The sequence below is a fragment of the Heliangelus exortis genome, chromosome 3 (assembly GCF_036169615.1).
Source record: "Heliangelus exortis chromosome 3, bHelExo1.hap1, whole genome shotgun sequence".
NCBI lineage: Eukaryota > Metazoa > Chordata > Aves > Apodiformes > Trochilidae > Heliangelus > Heliangelus exortis.
Window position 1 is genome coordinate 85,299,048 of NC_092424.1, and position 19,466 is coordinate 85,318,513.

The window sequence follows — 19,466 nt, forward strand, 5'->3', positions numbered from 1 at the left end:
CTAGCAGCATACACACTTCCTCTTGTCAGGCAAATATGGTTTTTGTATTAGAAATAGTAAGCACTCTATGGCTCTTCTTTTACTAAAACCAGCTGCTGCCTCTCCTCTAACAAGTTTCTTCCTGACATCCAGTGTTCTATCTCCATGCTTTCCATAAAGCCTAATAATATTAGTAAATTTATTAAAGTCTAGATGAAATGTCTTTTGAACTTTCACTTAGCAATCATATTTCTTATTAATTAAATGTTTGTGGTTTTTTTTAAACACAGTTTCTTTCATTAGAGTAATAAGAAATAAACATAGAGGTTATAAGATAAAAAACAAGTGCAGAAATCCATCCTTTCATTGTCTATAACTGAGGCTCAATCAATTAAAACAAAATGCAAGAAAAAAGAAAACCATAAGCCTGACCACTGCAAGATAGTGTTGTTTACCTTTGTAAAAAAGTAGCTGAATTATATAGCCCAAGATTATGGAAAGAACCAATGATATTATAAAGAAAGTCAACAAACAACACCACCCTTTATCTCAAAAGCTTCCACTCTCCAGCATATTCTATTTCCTATTTATTACCTACTTTATCTGGCTGTAGAATCTAGACTTGTACCAAATATTCTGTTGTATAATAAAATTACTACAAGGATGGACAGCAAATTACCCCTGCTGTCATTATCAAAGACTGCAAAAATAAAAAAAATGAGGCTTTTAAAACAGCATCTACTTTGAAACAATATAGCTCTAAGCCTAGAGGATTGCTTTATCTGCTTAATTTCCATGTTTTCCAGGCAGTGTTATTTTCACTACTGCATAGTGGTGCTCAGTGACAGCCACTAAGTTCCTCTAAAGGTTCTCCATCACTAGAGGGCATTTGGTGTAATGGATGGGGTTGTCTTTTCTATACATTTACCTAAACTTTGGTTATCCAACCAAACCATGACAGAAAGCCTTCTTAAGACCAATCTTCGAAGGTGAAATGTGAGACAGTCTACCAGAAGAAGTGTTGTTCTTAAAGCTAGAGTGAGCACACAAAAGGAGAAGAGCTATACTGTGGAGTATAAGATTATCAAGATTTCCCTCCTTGGTGACCTCAGTTGGATGATGGTATCTCTTCCGAAATCAGGAATGGAATTTAATTCAAAAGAACATACAAAAAGCCACTTTTAATGGGAAAATTTCAGGAAAGTACAGAAAATACACTGTACTAGGGAATTCCATGTGAGATTATGTGCAGTTTTTACACAGTGAAATACATTACAAGATTTTCATGTGGTTTTGCTCAGGTTGCCTGTTACTTTCTGTGTGGAGCATTCAGACAGTTAAAAATTCCTTCCAAATACCCAGTTCACAGATGCACTTAAGTGAGGAGAGGTTTTTTTTCATTTCAGCTGCACTTCATGGTACATAAGCTCTCTATGAAATATTAATGCCTATGGCTTCATTTCAGGTTGTTGATGTTGAACTTCACAGACAGGAGATGGACAGCAAAAAGCTTTGCTTCTTACGTAGAAATATCTCACTGTGGTTTATACCATAAACATGGCAAGTTATTTCCATTTAGAAAAATGACTCAGTGTCAGTGTAATGTGAGACTGGAAAAGCTCCCCAGTCTTCCTTAGCTCTTCTCTGTATCTCTTTCACCTGTTTTGGGCCAGTAATGGGAACAATACACAATATCCCACGTGAAGCCTCACTTCTGTCTTATAGGAAACCACTAGTGCCTCTCAAGGAATGTCAGTGGAAAAGGAGCCAGAATATTGATGTCAATAGCACCTTGTTGAGAACCTTGGAAAATAAAACTAGGCTCAAAGAAATCAGAGAAAACAGACCTGTGTTTCAAAAGGCTCAACAGTTGCATCTCTGGTGATTTTGTTCATATTTCTCTTGAAGCTGCCATTTTCAGCTTTTCTCTCAGTCCTAGAATACTTTGTATTCCTTTTAAGCTCTTATTCTCAGTGCTTTTCATAGAAAAGTTGGCCTCCATTAGAAGCGGGCACAAAATTACAATCATTTACAGCCTTTAACAAAACAAACCCAAACACAGCCAGCCAGCCTGTCCATTTGCTTTAAAGACTAAAACTTGTCCTGCTGACAAATTGCAGGGGGGCTGATGCAATTGCATCAGGTTGAAGATGTCACAGAATCACAGAACAGCTGTGGCTGGAAAGGACCTCTCTGATCACTGAGTCCAGCCATAGTTGTTGGACACACAACAAGCAAAAAAACCAAGACCCCTAAAATCTTGGCCACTAGATCATGCCCTGAAGTGCCACATCTACACATTTCTTAAATACCTCCAGGGATCATGACTCAATCCCCTCCCTGGGCAGGCTGATCCAGTGCCCGACCACTGTTTCAGTAAAGACATCCTTCCTAATATCTAATATAAAGCTCCCCTGCTGCAATTTCAGACCATTTTCACATAATTCATTTTATAGACCCAGCTTATATTATACTGTCAAACCAAATTATTTATTTATTCATCTTAATTCTGAAGAGTGGAGACATTATTAAGTTACTTAGGCACAACACATTTAAGTGAATTAGATGTTTTTAGGTATCTTCTCTCTGGCACACTACAGGGATGAAGGGAAGCGTGGCCCTGACTTAGGGCAGGAGTATTTAGTGTCCAACAGTGGACTTTGTTTGGAAAGCCTATCAAGTCTCATGTGTATAATAGTCTAAAAAAGGCATTAATTCAACTCACTGACTTCAGACAATTTAACTAAAAACATAGTGACTTACAAAGCATGACACGTTTTATTTGCTCTGCTTATACCACAGTAAATATCACTCTTGACTGTTTTACTATAATGAATAATACATAATTATACTTTCCATATTTGATTTGCTGTTTGAGATTCATTACAGCATTAGGTGCTTCATGCCTTTCAAAATTCCTATTGTTTTGAAATTTACACACAAAAAAATTGTAGAGCTTTGTATCTTTCTGTGAAGAACGGGAATATCTGAGATATTATAGATAATATATACTGAGATATAATAGATAATATAGATGATGCCAAAAAAGTGTTTGGAAGACACATTTTAGATTTCAGATTAATTACTAACTCCACTGAGAAGTTAGAGCAAGGGTTCGGAAAAGGCAAATCATCCATCCCAAGTGTGGTAGCCCATTGTGCCTTCCTCTTATTCATGCAGCCCAGGTTCCTGTTCAGAGCTGGACTATTAAGATGGAGGCAAGATTTGCTCTGCCACAGCACTTCCTGTTTCAATGAGATTTAGGAGCTAGAACGTTATGTCAGATCAAACCACAGCAAATTCTGCAACACGGTTAAAATACTCTCTTCTTTATAGCGCAGGAAAAGTCAACGTAAAATCCTTTCTTTAATACAATACCAGTCTTTATTACTTAAGATCATGTGAATGATTCTGATGAACTAAAATAACAGCTCACTATATGCAATTATTTATTTTCTAGCCTAACATTCAAGTAGAGAGTGTTTTTGAGCAACACAGTATTTAATTTTGGGCTTCAATTATGCCTAGTACATCTATCATTTGGTCCAGATGCATGATTATATCCTTTCTGACTTAAAATTTTTAAATTAGTAATAGGAAAATATTAGAATCTCATTGTTCAAGCTGACCGAGCTTTAGATTTTGAAAGAATCACTTCTAATACTCATCTGGCAATAACAGAAGACCAAGGAAAAAGGGTGAGATATTTGATGATAGAAATAAGCAATATTGTTACTTACCTTAGTTTAGAGTACCCTGACTATGTGAGAGGAGTGCTGCAATAAGTATGCATTCTATGCTAGGCTGAGGCTCTTCCTCTTTCTTTTCCTTCTATTAGTAAGAACCCTTAGGGTCAGGTCCTATTCCCACTGAAGACAAGAGCAAACGTCTTCACTGGGGTTCAATAGGAGCAGGACAGAGACTTTAAAACATTCCTTTTTCTTTTATATCTTTCTGTGTGAGCTTTCATTCCTTAAGGCTATGCAGACATGAAGCTTTTAAGATTTCTGAAGAAGCAACAAAATCTTATGTTCCTGATGAAGCATCATGCTGTTGTGTAATCTACCTGAATTCACTGACCCCAATTTACCAGTGTTGAGTTTTTTTGTTTGTTTAGTTGGTTGGGGTTTTTTTGTTGTTGTTGTTTGTTTTCAGTTGTATTCATTCTTGCTGTGAAATCAAAGGTACTACAGGTACAACCTTTTATCTGAGTTACATAACTGCCATTCATTTGCTCAGATTTCAGTTCCCCCATTCACACTCAACTCTTCTGCTGAAAGGAAATTTCCTACACAAAAAAAAGCTGCTCTTAACCAAACCATGATCCACCGTTGATACCTACATGTGTCTCTCTGCATTACATTGCCTGCCTGTAAACAAGCCTTCTAAGAGATAAGAAGATTTTTCACTCATCAGGACAGAAAGGTGTTACGCACATATTCTAAAAGGCATTTGTGTAACGTTTCTTACAGATGCTTAAACACCTAAGAAAACCAATATCTTGGAAACCTAGAGACAGCTGCAAAATCTCTGCCGAGTGGTCTATACCCATCTACGTGTAAGACAGGTGAAAAGACAGTACAGCAGCTTTGGTGAGAGTCCTGTTTCCCAAGAGCGTGCATCCCACTCACCTGTTTGGCTAAGCTGAGATGTGCTTCTGCTCCTTCGAGACACTATGGCAACCACTTTGGCACTAAGGCTGGAACGCCTTTTCTTCCCACCTGTTCCCACCATGCCGACAGCCGTGTCCGACTGGCTCCCGTCATTCTGCTCCAGCTTATAGATCTCTCCGCTCACACTTGTGCTCTTAGTGATTCTCCCCAGAGTCCCCATCCGTCTGCCTTGCATTTTAGGAGTAAAGGTACTACGGTTGCAAAGTAAAAACAAATATGTTAATTTGTCGGTGTAACAGCATTTCCAAAAGCCCCCTTTTTAAATTAGCATATTCATTTTACATCTTGGTACGTTTGTTTCACAAATAAAAGGTTAATTTTATGCTCTTCAGATTATATACTCCCAGTACTGTAATTTTTTCTTCACTTCTTCAAGGGACATAAATATAAGGAGTGCTTTCCCATGTTTTCCAGTGATATGCAACATTTAAAGTCATGTGAAGCCTTCCTGTCCATGTCCCCAGAATACAGAAAGTGATAAAATGTCAGTTTTACAACGTCAGTTTTCCTGCTTCCCTAGAAAGTATATCCTATTGTCCTTCTGGGATAAATTAGCCATGAGTTTGCTACAAACTGCCTTAATGGTACAGGACCAAGGATCAAATGCTACAGCTGTCCAATACTTCCCCTTGTCATAACGAAGCAAACACATTAAGATTCCTTTGTATTCATCTAATCCCTGGGTTGGTTTATTATTTGACATTAATTGGAACTGTATCAAAAGTAGGGACATTTAAAATTCAGTCTTCTTACACCATCTAATTGACTACCCTTAGAACCCAGTATTTTTCCATTCCATTACTGGCTATCACTTGGAGAAACAGCTCAAAGCTCACAATGTTACTTTCATCAACACGCTTAGAGTTTAATTTATGAAGCACAAGAACGCAAAAGATCTGCATGAATTTACATATATCCCTTTGAACTTAATACTCCTGATAATAACATACCTAAGATTTTATTTTCCTGTACTTGTTGGGATTATTGACACATTCATTTAACTGTAGACTCACATGTATGCCAGCCTGTGGCTAAAGTTGGTGAATTATTAAGATATAGTGTTGATTCAAACCTAGTTATCATAACACAATAAATAAATAAATAAATAAAGTTTTTAGTATCAGGACTAATGTATTTCACGATATACTCCATTTATTTCTAAATTAAATAATTAACTACATTTTTATTTAAAATTCTTCTGCCATCATTAGCAAATATTTCAATGACACGTTCAGCAAAAAAACCTTATGCTACTGGCATATCATCAGCAGCAATGTCTATATTAAGAGTCGTTACAAACTATCGGTGACTGGTTTACTTGACAGATATTTAGCATGGAAAAAGAGCCACTTGATTTTTAATTTTTTTTTTTTTTTTAATTTGAAATAAAACATTGAAGCCAACCCCTCTTTGATCCCCCCAGCAGAAGCAGTTTCCTCCCCATCCTGGTCTGCCTGGGGCTGCCCTTCACCACCAGGGTCACCCCCTGCCCCCAGCTCCCTCATTACTTGGGAAGCCACCTCTCCTTTACCCAGGGAAAACATTTTCCTACCAAAACTTAGGCAGCTGAGACAGATCCTACCTACAGTGATATCTGTACTACATATGGCAAAATCAAGACAGTATTTCCACATCAGCACCAGATTTGTGAAAGAAAGCACCACTTCCAGTTTTGAAAGCTGCCACTACCTGAAAGTTGTACTGACATCTGTGGGAACAAAATATTATTTATTAGGATAAAACATATTCAACGAGTAGTTACAAGCTCCTAAAAATTAACCCTGAGGTAAATTCTATAAAATTAATACAACTTCATTGTGAATTATACTTGCTTATACTAAACTACACAAGTGTATAGAACTGAAACAAAGCCAATTAGGTATATTAAATCATTGTATAACTTTCTACATACAGATATCTAATACATACGTTTAAGATGCACAAAATTATACTGGAGAAATTGTTTGGAGTGAGAAATTTAGTACATAGATAAGCACTCAGTATTTCTCAGAAACTACAACAAATACCTGACATTAGTACATAAGTACATAACACAGTAAGACAGAGGAAGCTAGAACAAACTTTGCCCATAAACTCACCTATATAATATCTGGAAGTATGTCCTTTTAGGGAAAAAGTCCTAAGTGAACAGCCATTACTAAAATCACAGTATTTCCTCCATTCTCTTAGACTTCCTGCTGATTTATATCAAAATACTTTATTTTCATCATCTCTGATTTTTACTCCATCCATTTTTCCAATAACGCAAGCCATGAGTAGATAAATAACAGCCTGTATTTCTTGCTTTATAGATGCTATTTTCATATAATTTCTATCCACACAGTTGCAGTAACTTAAAGCTTTTGACAGAATCCCTGGCCTTCACCATCACGAGCTAATGAGCTTCCTTCCTCTTCTGATGAATGCAGAATCACGGACCAATTTGTAGCCCCTTTTGCAACGAGGTAGCTCATGAATACTAATAGGCTCCTAAACATGGAGTAGTTTTGGACCAAAGGGAAGATGAGCACTCCTTTATAATGAGGAACATTACATTTCCAAAATTAACCTAGATTTTTGTTTTTCGTATTATATGATATATAATTAATAAATGCAAATGCTAAATTACCTATCCAGAAATTGCTCTGCCAGTCTTAAAATACATAGCAATATTTATATATGATATATAACATTTGCTGGAAGATTGATTACTGTACAATTTATGGTATTTCACAAATTAATTGAAATATGGTACTTTATAAACCAAAGGACAAACACATATCCCACATTAAATTTTTATTTAACTCAGTCCAGAGACTTTTTAGACTATAAAGAAGTTGATTAAATGAAACAATAATTTTGTACAGTCTGTACCAACTGGAATTACATATTGATCTAACATGCATATTGATCATATATTAAATCTACAAAAAGACCATTAGAATAACAAAAAAAAAAAATATGCTTCTCCTGCCAAGTCACCATATTAGTGTCCTATTGGTGTACTAAAATACTTGGTATTCAACAACTCAAGTAAATTATATCTGTTCTTGATAGTAAATCCTATATTGTAAAGAAGTGCTAGTTAGTGACACAGACACAACCTCTGTAATTTTAAAGTCCCATCCCCATATGTGTTCAATCTGTAAAATTTCACCAAGGGAAAGGTTGGGGAAGATTTCATTACAGAAGTCTCTGGAAGCTTAACCAGGTACCTTGCTACTATGGAAAATAAGGAAATTTCTGTGTAGGAATACAAAATCAGAATCTGTTTTGTGATAATGCCTTTCTCAGGAGCACACTGACCAATGAATTGTGTAAGTTTCATCTCTTTGACAGATTCCTATTTTTTAAAATTGTAAAACTAGCATTTCTCCATGAAGCAAAAGCAATTCAACATCTAGGTTTGAATATCTCAAAAGGTAAGCAGATCTTAACTATTTTTCCAAGAACATTTCTGCAAGTTAATTCATATGCTCTGAACCAAGCAGAGCAATTGTGTCTGTGTGCAGGAGCCCACGTGCCTGCCCGTGCAAACCTGTGGCACTTTCAGCCTGAAGCCAACTGCTCACGAGTCAAAAAATGAAATCAGCACAAAAGCTGCACAAAAGCAGTTGTGTTCCTGCAGGGACTATGCTCAAGGTTAACTTTTGCTACTGATGCTGATGTTGACAGCTGTGCTAATGGAACCAAAGGGCAAATAGCTCAGTTGACCCAAACTTGACTGCCAATAGCCTTGAATATATTGAATTCTAATGCACCAAGCATAACAAGCATGTAAATGTTAAATCTGTGCCAAGAAAAAAGATATTGTAAGGTGTATAAGAAACAAAAAAAGTAGAGTTTTCTATGCTCACCAGTGAATGAAGGAAACTTTCTTCAGTAGCAAGAAAGCTGAATTCACCAGTTTTTCTTTATCTTCATCCATCAATACTGTTTAATTCTCCCTGTTACAACATGCTGTATTGCTTTTCCCCCTCCAAAATGCAAGCTACCTCTGGTCTGATTGCTCTTCATGTAAAAAGGCTACATCCCTGATATGAAATAGATCACTCATTGCTCCTCTACAAAAGTAAATAACAGTAACAGGCATCAGCCACGTAGTAAGGAAGAAAGGGGGGAAACTGAAAAGACTAAATGAAACAGTGGAAGACAGGACTAACAAAGAAAATATAGAAAATATTTTCAAAGAGACAAACTGGGATAAAGCAGGCAAGAGCTACTCTGAGGTTTGACCCACCACTGAAACAATTTTCCCACATTTCTCTGTCCTAAAAATAACGTGCACTGCCTGTTAAAAATTTTAGTGTAATGTTCTTATACTAGAAGTCTATGAATGATATTACATCTTAATCAACTTCAGTAATTAAGTGCAAAAGCAATTAAAATTATTTTCAGTTTTTTTCTAATCATTAAGAAAAGCTGCTGGTAACAACAGTTCCTTTGAAAGAGGAAGCATAATTAGATCATTAAAAAGGCACAGGCAATGCTCCATAGTACATTTTTCATGTACAGATGTTCTGAAGGGATTAAAGACGCCATCTCCTCCCTCTCTGACAGACATATAAAGCAGTTTATTATGAAGGATTTGAAAAAATCATCATCTTTAGATAATGAATAATTAGAACATTAATTACTCTGGATTCACCTTGGGTTTGTACAGAAATGACCTCAAAACCAGCAGTTTCCATCTGCAATATAATGGTTGGGGGTAAAAAGGATGCATTATATTTCTTAAGCAGCTTAGCTTAATTTTTTCATATATCTTGTCTCCATGATAATAATTTGGAGAATGTTGTCCTCTATTTTGCCCCCCACAAGCAAAAGTTGTCACCCAGGTTACACCACTCTGCTTGCCCTTGCCGTGAGATCACCGAGGATGCAATATTAATTAATCCACCATACATATTAAAAAGTTTCTCTCTGTAATTAAGTTGAGAAATGCACTGGTTCATCAAACAGTTTGATGTTCAGTTTTGAGCTGCAGCAGTTTGGATAAGCAGAAACAAATCACCACTGCTAATTTACTTCAAGTATTGTCCTGGAGGTTTACACTGTGGATGCATTTTAGATGCAAAATGCCACTCACTCAGTTATAATGCTACTGCTTTACTTGCTAGTAATTCTTCAAATCTGCCAAACTTTAAAAATTTATCTAAGAATTTTCAATGCCTGGTTTCTGCCCAAGGTTTCTGCTTGGTTTCTCCTTTTATTTATTCTAAGTTCCAGCTGAAATACCAGGACAGATCATTTGGTCCTTTTGGAGGAATTAAAAGGAAAAAATAAATAAAAAATAAATCCATATTTTCACATCATTAAAAAAAAATAATTCACATCACTTTGAGAAGTATGGTCAGTTCCTGACTAAAAGATGCTAGTGAGGTAATCCTTCTATTCAGCCCAAACCCTTTTCTTTTCCTATGAATATTTGTAAATTCAGTAAAACAGCACCTTTAAGCAATAAATCTCATATTAAGAGCGATAAATACCAGGAGACTTTCTATTACAAGCAGCATTGCACTCACTCACAGCTTCTACTGCTACATAGATTGTACACTTCCTGAATATTACTGTTTCACCTCAAGGCTAGAGCCAGAAAGTCACTATCTCCCAGAAATTGCTTCTCTTGGCTATTCTGGATCCTGGATCTGGATCTGGGAAAGTTAGGTGGGCTGTCCAGTGTGCAGGGAGGTTACATATTCTCTGTTGGCCATCAAGCATGACCCAAGACAGAATAATCTGATTTGGAGTGCAAAAGAGAAATGAGATGGAGAGTAATCTCTGGAAGGGAAGACACTGCTTCAGGGTGATAGTGAAGTAGGAAAAAAATAAGAGAACTTGGGGAATAAATTCTTTTCAGTGTTTTTTCTGAAGACAATATGGCTGCTAAAAATTCCTGAGACTTGAACACAAACCTTTCCAATATACCATCACAAGTAGTTATTATATTATGACCTTCCCATGAGATGATCAGTTTATCTTTTGTAGCAATGAAATGCTCACTATCCCCTCACTTTTACAGAGAAAGCCCCACTGCTTTTTTGTGTGCCGTTCACCCTGTTTTGCATGGTGAATGCAGCAGTCATACGAACTGTGCATTTTTTTTACTATGTAATTGGGTTAAATAAATCAGAATGTAGAGCCATTTATGGTTTTTACTTGAAACTTTCCACATGATAAGGGAATTGAGTCCACAGATGAAACCAGAATAATCTCACATGCAACAGGCAGCATCTGATCAGCAACGAAGGCATGTTTGAAGGCAGTGACTTAATCACCACAAAAAAGCTATGGGACAGAGACCTGAAGAGAATAATTTCCCAGAGCAGTAATTAAGTAGCTGAGCCAGAAGACCAGCCTTTCTCTTCCGTCAGTTCTCCCCTCATTTTCTAAACAAGTTCCAGCTTCTGTAACAAACAGAATTTGTGTTTTAAAGATGACAGACTCAGGATGTGTACACTCTTCATATATCCCTGGAACAGACCCATATCGTGCAATGTCTGAGGCAAATTCCATGGAGAGAAATGTGAGACTAATGAAATGAGTAGGCTCACTCTCAAAAAGGTCAGGTTTACACATACAGACAGCCTTGGTCCTAGTATTCCTAGTATCTTCCAGCACTTAGCTTCATACTGATCAAATTATTTCATAGAGATGTTGTGGAAGTTTTCTTTAGTAGTTTTCTTTACATACATTTTACTTTAGTGCTTTATGTGACTAAAAACTTTCAGATGTAAGCACTTGATTTTAGTGTTATCATACTTATATATGCAAGCAATAATCCTGCTATTTTTCAGTCACCTTCTCCTGATTTTTTAAAGCACATATATCAACCTAAGAGCCATAAGATGTTATTTTTTGACTTTGATTTTGGGCCATATTTTTAATCAGGCAAATTTTTAGAAAACCACATTTTATTCTAATATATCAAGAACAGATCTTCGAGCCAATTTGCTGGTCATCCTTTTGTTATCAATTTCAGTGAGTGAAATTCAGTGAATTGCTTAGTCAAATACTGTTAAAATTGCGGTTTTCTGACTTTCTACAGCTGAGTAATTTTTACTGATGAACTTAAACATACCTGCACTATTCTGGTTGAGCTGCTATACTCCACTGTGCTTTAATTTAACTTCCAACTACTCATAAGCTCTATTATCTGGAAGCATGGAGACTACCCATAAAATCAGACTGAGAGGAAAAGATCACGCTCAATTAAAATTACCAGATGCTCTCTTTCAACACTTGTTCAAAATACAAGAGTCCATGTGCTTACTATTCTGGTACTATTAATATCTTCTTTTGATACATGAAGTAACACAGGGACAGAAAGCTTCCTGTAAACAAATAAGCTCTGGAGTGAGAAGCCACAGTGCTGCACTTCAGTGGTGCTGAAAGGCAGAGATGCTGGGCTGGGCAGAGCAGGCTGCTGACATGAGGTGGAATGCCGAGATCAAACCTTTGTGTATGAATAGCTGTGCATGTACTACATGCCTATTTCAATTGAAAAATGGAATTAAGCTGTAAAATACAGACAAATGCACTCAGATATTAACAGCAGGGATTATCCAGAAGCAGGGATATGTCCAGCATAGGCAGAATGATATTCCAGTGCCAGAGTTGGTGGAAAAATCTCTTCCTTTTCTTCCCCCTGTTTTTTACTATGCAAGTTTCTTACGCTGTGTTATGATTTGTGCTCAGCAATATTCTTTCAGCTACCTGAACTTCTGACCAGCTCACAACGTGAGCCAACATAAGATCATCTAGATCAGGAAGAATCTTACCTAAATAAACCCAACATCAAAACCACATCTATTATTAACTTAGCAGTATTATACTAGTAGCCAGAGAAAAAAAAAAGCGAGGGGAGGTTATCACATATGCATCTAGCTAGACATACACACAAATACATATTGACTACGTCAACCATGGCCCTGTACAAAAAATGAAAAAGAACCAGACATGCACCCTGCTTCTCAGACTGCTGGGATTGCAGATAAGGCAATCCAGTCATTAAGCTGCCAAATGCAGCTTGGAAGTTTCCTAGAGAGGTTTTATTCCTATGGCTTTGCCTAAAAGTTTTGATCAGGCTTTTTGATGTATAATCTTTCTTTGCAAGAATGAACACTATTACTACCCTGAAGTTTCAAAAATATTCCTTATTCCTCAGATCTGATGAGAGCTAGAATGCAATTCTCCACATCTATGAAGCTCTTAGACTATGTGGACCCTCCTAGGGAATTTGCATTAGCCATAGCTTGCATTTTGCACTACCTTAAAATTAAGTTTCAAGACAATTTGGCTTGGAGTGTTTGGTCTTGTTTTTATTTGTCAATGTAAAATGGATGTATTTTAAGTAAAGTAGTAGTCATATGACCACTACTCAGCACAGTAACGCTGAAGACTGACAAGTTTACCATCAGCTTCAACTGAGTAAAAATTGAAGTGTAGTGTCATTATGTAAAAGACCCCTGTATTGTTATGAGTTAGCCCTCTAGAGGCAAGATGAATAAAGCTATCAATTTATTAATCATACAAAACAGTCAAACCCCCAGTTTGTAAATTAAAAGATGAACTATTGGGCTATTTAAACCCCAATTCAAAATGCTAGGATTACACTACTGTTTGCCAGAGCAAACGTAATAAAAACAAACAAATAAATACATAAATTACAAAATCAAAATTTATAATAAATGGATTATTAATTGAAAATTTACTAATGCTCATAAAAATGTATTGCTGTCTTCAGCACAAACTTGCTACAGTGTTTCAAATGCTATTTATCACAGTCTCTAAAATTCCAAGTATTTTTTTCCTTGTAAACTTCCAACTCAGAAAAAAGACAAATAGTAGTGAACTTCATTTTTTCACTCAGATATGAAGCTTTTGAGTTTTTAGCTGTCTTTCCTGTGTTCCTTATGCAACCTTTACAGCTTCCATCACTCATTCCCTTACAGAATGCTGATGGAAATGGAGTGGAGGAGGAAGGTGACTGCAGTGTGGGCTCCTTATATATCTTTTGTGAGCACAGCACTAATGCAAACGTGTACCAGAGACCTGCACACCTACTTATGGATGCAACTTACAGTGTAAATGAGCATAATAAATGTGGAAATCCTGCATCAAAAAAAAATAATGCACCCACTGTTGATGGCCTTGATTTCACCTCGTTTTGTTCTTGAAGCAGGAGTTTGATAAGCAACTATGGAGCAGGTAAGTTTTGTTGATGATTTTAAAGCATCCTATGCTTCCAAAACTATTGCTTTATATATTGCTATCTGTTCTCTGCATTATTAATAGTGAGGGGCTCTACGGAGTGAACAAATGCACCAGTCACATAGTAAAACGTTCATTTAAGCATCCTTTTTTAAAATAAATATTTTGCAGTGTAAAATCCCAAGAAGAAAAGGATTCTTCTGAACACATACTAAGCATATGGGTATGAATTCAATGAAGGTTTTTACTGTTTATTTTTAATAGTAATAGTCATGGAAAGTCTTCAGTCTGTCAGCAGCACTGGCTACATTATGGTTACTCCCGTTCTAGCTATGGGAGTGAAGATATTTTCCTTTGCAGTATTAACTAATTAATCTCACTCAGTATTTAAATACTGAACTATAAACCACTGAAGAAACTGCACAATAAATGTTGCTTATTACATTATATAAGAAAATGAGTTGCTACTTAGTGACCCTAAATGTCTTGTTTACAGCAGAAACCTTGACTACAAAGAAACAGTCACACACAGGCAAATTACCAGCAATATAATCAGTGTCATAAACACCAAAGTTGTCTTCTGGCATTTCTAAGTCTTTTTTTCATACCAAACTGGAATTCCATTACTGTTTAGTCATGCTCTACAAAAACTAAAGCAGTACAATATCTCAGTTCTAATACTGACTTTAATACCTTGTATTTATAAATTACAAATAAATCATTGTTAAAAATATTTTAGAAATCAAAGCAGATGGTCACTACTGCCATGTACTCAACTAGCTTGTGCTGAAAGAGTCTTATTCCAGAAGCTAATGGAAAAAGTGCTTGACAATTCCACACCAAATGCTCAAAACAGTGCAGAAATCCAGCCAGCCATCAAAACAAGTATCAATACCCTGATTCAGCAAGCCATCACAGGCTTGGAGCTCTCTTTCCAGCAAAGCATGTTTGGTATAGCAAAGGCTACGTACACTTCATAGAATCATAGAATTGGCTGGGTTGGAAGGGACCTCAGAGATCATCAAGTCCAACCCTTGATCCACTACCGCTGCAGTTACCAGACCATGGCACTGAGTGCCACATCCAGTCTCTTTTTAAATATCTCCAGGGATGGAGAATCCACCCCTTCACTGGGCAGCCCATTCCAATGCTTCACTGAACCTGGGTACAAATCACTAATCACAGCCCTTCTTTGGTTCATTCATCCATCCTCAAAACTCTGGTTCTTTTTGTGGATGTAGTCTCTATCTCACTATCCTTCCTTTCCATTTACTGCTAATGGTCACTCATTAATGCTTGTTACTACTGTGCAACAGAAAAAGTCATTAATCATTCCCCCTTTATTCTCCCCTCCCCATGCACAGCTAAGACTGCTGATATGAAGATATGCTCCAAATGCTCAATTCCCTACAAATTCCCCCCAAATACCCAACTTAGTACAAAAGTCAGTATGACAACAACAAACAGCATGAACAGAGATCCAACAAATAGATGACTGTATCTGCTGACTATCCCTTTGTGATGTTCACTATCAATGTACAGTGACTGTTTAAATATTTTGAGACTCCCACTCATCAGGGAATCTCATCAATTTGAATTCTTTAATAGTGCTTCAAACTAAAAACTCCTTTCTTTCCATGAAGAGGAAATTGACCTCAACACTAAGTTAAACTGAACTTAACTCACAGATTCTGTTTTGATGTCTTTCCAAGCTGGATGTCTAACCTACCACTGTAAAACTCTCTTCTTCCTTGCTCTAAATTCTAAGGGCCTCTGAAGTTAAACTAGAAAGAGCATACAGGGAAAATCTCATGGTTTTCTGCTCTGTTAGAATGTCTGGGTCACAAACAGAATACAATTGTTTTCCTGTGGAAGAACTGAACTACAGTGAAGTCTCTCTTATTTTACTTAAATTATTTTGGGTTTTGGGCATGCCAAAAAAAAGGTGGACAGATTGGCCTGATGTTTCCAGGGGAGAATAAACTTAGCAATAGATTTCGCTTTAAGGTGAAGCAGGTTAAGGTAATTCTTCCACTTAGAAGCAAACAAAGTCCCCCCATCAGTCTAAGCTGAAAAAATGGACCAAATGAGTTCCAAGAAACAGAAAATCACTCAGCGTATTTCATCCTGGGAAACACTGTGCATTGTCATTTCTAGCAGGAGAAATGTGGAACAGATGTTCCACAGTGATTTTTTGAAATGTTGCACATGGCAGAATTTAACCACAAATGCAAGAAACAAGCTTTTGACAATGTCAGTTAAGGACCAGATTTTTAACGTGATGCAAACTGATGCTGCTGCACTTGTGGACCTGTGGAGATTTGTACTCACTAGAATCTAGCCCTTCATATATTACTAATATCTACTGAGAAAGAGACCCAGATGAGCATGCTGCTATAACACTGTTATCTTTAATGTCTGATAGCACATAGCTAGGCATGCAACAGGTATGCATGCAGTAAGTGTATATTTTTCATCAGTTTTGCAGGGTGGCAGCATATATAATATACAAGATGAATCTATTATGTCTTCCAGTACGACACCCTGAATGCTCTCAAAATCCTGGAATGTAAAACCACCATGCTTCCAACTGCATGTCAATGTCTCCTGTGCCAGACAAGGTTCCGACCTGACAGTATTTTGCCCAATTAGAACAAAATTTACTTTTATATAGAGCACTTGCATTAAGAGCTATAGAAATCAGGAACATCCAGTTTGGCCTAGTATACCCAAATGGACCCTTTCGTGATAAGGTGCAGTATTGAATATTTCACTATAAATTTATATAGCTCAATCCTTTATTTATAAAACGTTATCTTGCCCTGACACAGGTTTGTATAAGGAACATATGCTAACATACGCAACGTACAAAAAAACCCTAACATTCAACACATTTTCTAAATCCTCTCCTAGGTTTAGATAATGAGTGTGGCATAGTGCATAAACCACACAAAACGAGTTTAAAACCGCCCATGAATTTGCCCATTTTCCAGATGATTTGCTTTTATCATTGAATAAACTGCAGTGTTCTGTTATTGCCTTCACTATTTCTGTGCACAGTATAATTTCAATAAAAATATTTTACTTCTTTTTCTATGAATGAAAAACCTTAACTACACTTTTAACTACACTGTAGCACAAATTCAATATACAGATTTTAATTACTTTTTATAATTAACACAAAATGAGTGGGTTATTTCAGTCCAGACCTCGTGCAACTTTAGTTTTAAACTAGGCATATGAGTAAGGTAAATGGTCAGCATCTCAAACCAGTGACGTAAAAAGAGAAGAAAAAATTCAGGAGTTATATATGAAACAGATTTTTATTCCTGTCACTTACATTCCTGTCACTTACAGAAGTGTTTCACACTTCTTCACTGCCTCCTATTTTGCATTCTAGAACTAAGCCTTTTACTTTCATTTCACTTCAGGCTCCATGGAGGCCTTAGAACAGCCTTCCAGTACTTGAATGGGGAAAATATGGGAAAGCTAAAGAAGTATTTCCTACCTGGGCACGTAGTGACACAATGAGGGGAAGAGGATAAGTTTATGGTAGGCATTAAGAAGAAATTCTTGACTGTGAGGGTGGTAAAATACTGGAACAGGTTGCCCAGAGAAGCTGTGGGTGTCCCCTTCCTGAAGTGCTCAAGGCCAGGTTGGATGGGGCTTTGAGCAACCCGGTCTAGTCAGAGGAGTCCCTGCCCATGCAGGGGGGAAGGTTGGAACTAGATGATCTTTCCAACCCAAACCATTTTATGATTTAACCACAATCTAACTAACTAGAAGTAATTTCCAGATTCAGTATACTCACCTACTCAATATATTATTCAGAAAACCATGGAATAAGCTGCAGTTGAAGACTGTTTAGTCCAATCCTCCTGCTCATGGCAGGTTCTGTGACAGCAGGTTGCTCAGGACCATACCCAGTTGGGTTTTGGAGATCCTCGAGTAGTGAGACTGCACAACATCTCTGAGCCACCTGTCCCAGAGTTCAGTAAACTGTGCAGAAAAAAGGGGGGTTTATGGTAAAGTGGGATTTCCCTTATTTCATTTTGTGCCAGCATGTCTCATCCTCTCATCAACTCTGTCTTCTTTACCCTCACTCATCCATCATTTACACATTGATAAGATTGCCCTGAGTGTTCTCCAGGTTGAAGTCCCAGCTCTCATGGCCTCTTCTTGTATGAGAGATGCTCCAACCCCTTCATTGTCTTCATGACCCTTTGCTGGACTTGCTTCAGGAGCTCTGTATCTCCATGTCTCTTGTACTGAGAAGCCCAGAACTGGACTCAAGAGTGTAGATGTGTCTCACTAGAGTTGAGAAGAGGGGAAGGATTAAGTTCCTCAATCTTCTGACAAAGCCCTTGATAATGCAGCCCATGATGGTGTTGGCCTTTGCCACAAGGAGTCACTGCTGGCTTGGGTTCATCTTAGTGTTCACAGGGATCCTAGGGTCTTCTCTGAAATGCTGCTTTCCAGTTGTGAGCCCCCAGCAGGTAATGGTACATGGGGTTACTCCTCACCAGATAAAGAATTTTGCATTTCCCTTGCTGAACTTCATGAGGTTTCTATTGGCCCATTTCTCGTTCCTGTTGAGACACCTCTTACTATGTATAGTGCCACACCCACTATTTTCTATTGCCTACAAACCTGCTGAGGGTGCACTCTGTCCCATCATCTCAGTCACTACTGTAGATGTTAACCAGTATTGCCACAATATTGACTCAAGGCATATAACACTCATGATATGGCTCCTGCTGGATTTTATGTCACAGACCACAACACCCTGAGCCAGGTGTTCAGACAGTTTTGAACCTCCCTCACTCTTCACTTACCTAGGCTGTTCTTCCAAGTCCTACTAAAGAAAGGTGGAGAATGTCTGCTGCTCTCTTTCACCCAGCCAGTCAGCTAATGAAAGAAGACTACCAGGCTGGTCAGGCATGATTTTTATTTTGTAGATTCATACTGACACTAATCAGTGTCTTGTTCTGTATGTTCGTAAATGTCTTCCAGATTTATTTGCTCTATCACCTTCCCAGGTGTCTCAGCTAAGGTTAACAAACTTAGTTTCCCACATTCTCCCAGCATTTCTTGAAACAAAGTGGTGACAATTTCTTCCTTCCAGTCTTCAAGAACGTCACTTGGTTGCCAAGATGTTCCAAAGATTACTGAGTGACCTTGCAATGACATTGGTCAGCATCAGCTCATTCAGTACCCATGGGTGCATCTTGTCAGGTGCCAATGACTTGTATATGTCCAGTTTGTTTAAAATGCTCTCAGGGTGGGCTCCTTCCTGTTCTGTTTTGCTGTTTATGAGGTCCTGCCTGTCTACATCACACTGAACGCTTTGCCTGCCAGCTCATCAACCACTTTCTTGCTTGATCATGCATTATTATCCCATTGCTCCAATTACTATCCCATTATTATCCCATTGCTCCTGATCCAGAGCTGAAATGTGCTAGCATTTCTAGCTTACAGTTCTAGTGTACTGTGAGTATGCCAGCTTCATGCAAACCACATGTGCTGTTCTAGAAACTGGGAAGAAACAGGTTTGTCAAACCCAAAGAAGTTCTTTTCCTTCAGTAATGTACTGAGAATTAC

General features: G+C 37.5%; 1 protein-coding gene across 16 annotated transcripts in view; it reads right to left on the minus strand.

Annotated features, from left to right (window-relative positions):
* RIMS1 (regulating synaptic membrane exocytosis 1) overlaps nucleotides 1-19,466 on the minus strand; it is a 305,213-nt gene that overhangs the window by 33,071 nt on the left and 252,676 nt on the right. For 10 of the 16 annotated variants that reach the window (XM_071741578.1, XM_071741567.1, XM_071741565.1 and 7 more), the window contains one exon: nucleotides 4,611-4,843. The exons of 5 other annotated variants lie outside the window; for them this stretch is intronic. In XM_071741578.1, coding sequence (XP_071597679.1) covers nucleotides 4,611-4,843 — 233 coding nt within the window. Of the gene's footprint in view, nucleotides 1-3,719; nucleotides 3,864-4,610; nucleotides 4,844-19,466 lie in introns of those variants that run through there. One more of the 16 variants, XM_071741576.1, reaches the window with a different exon arrangement.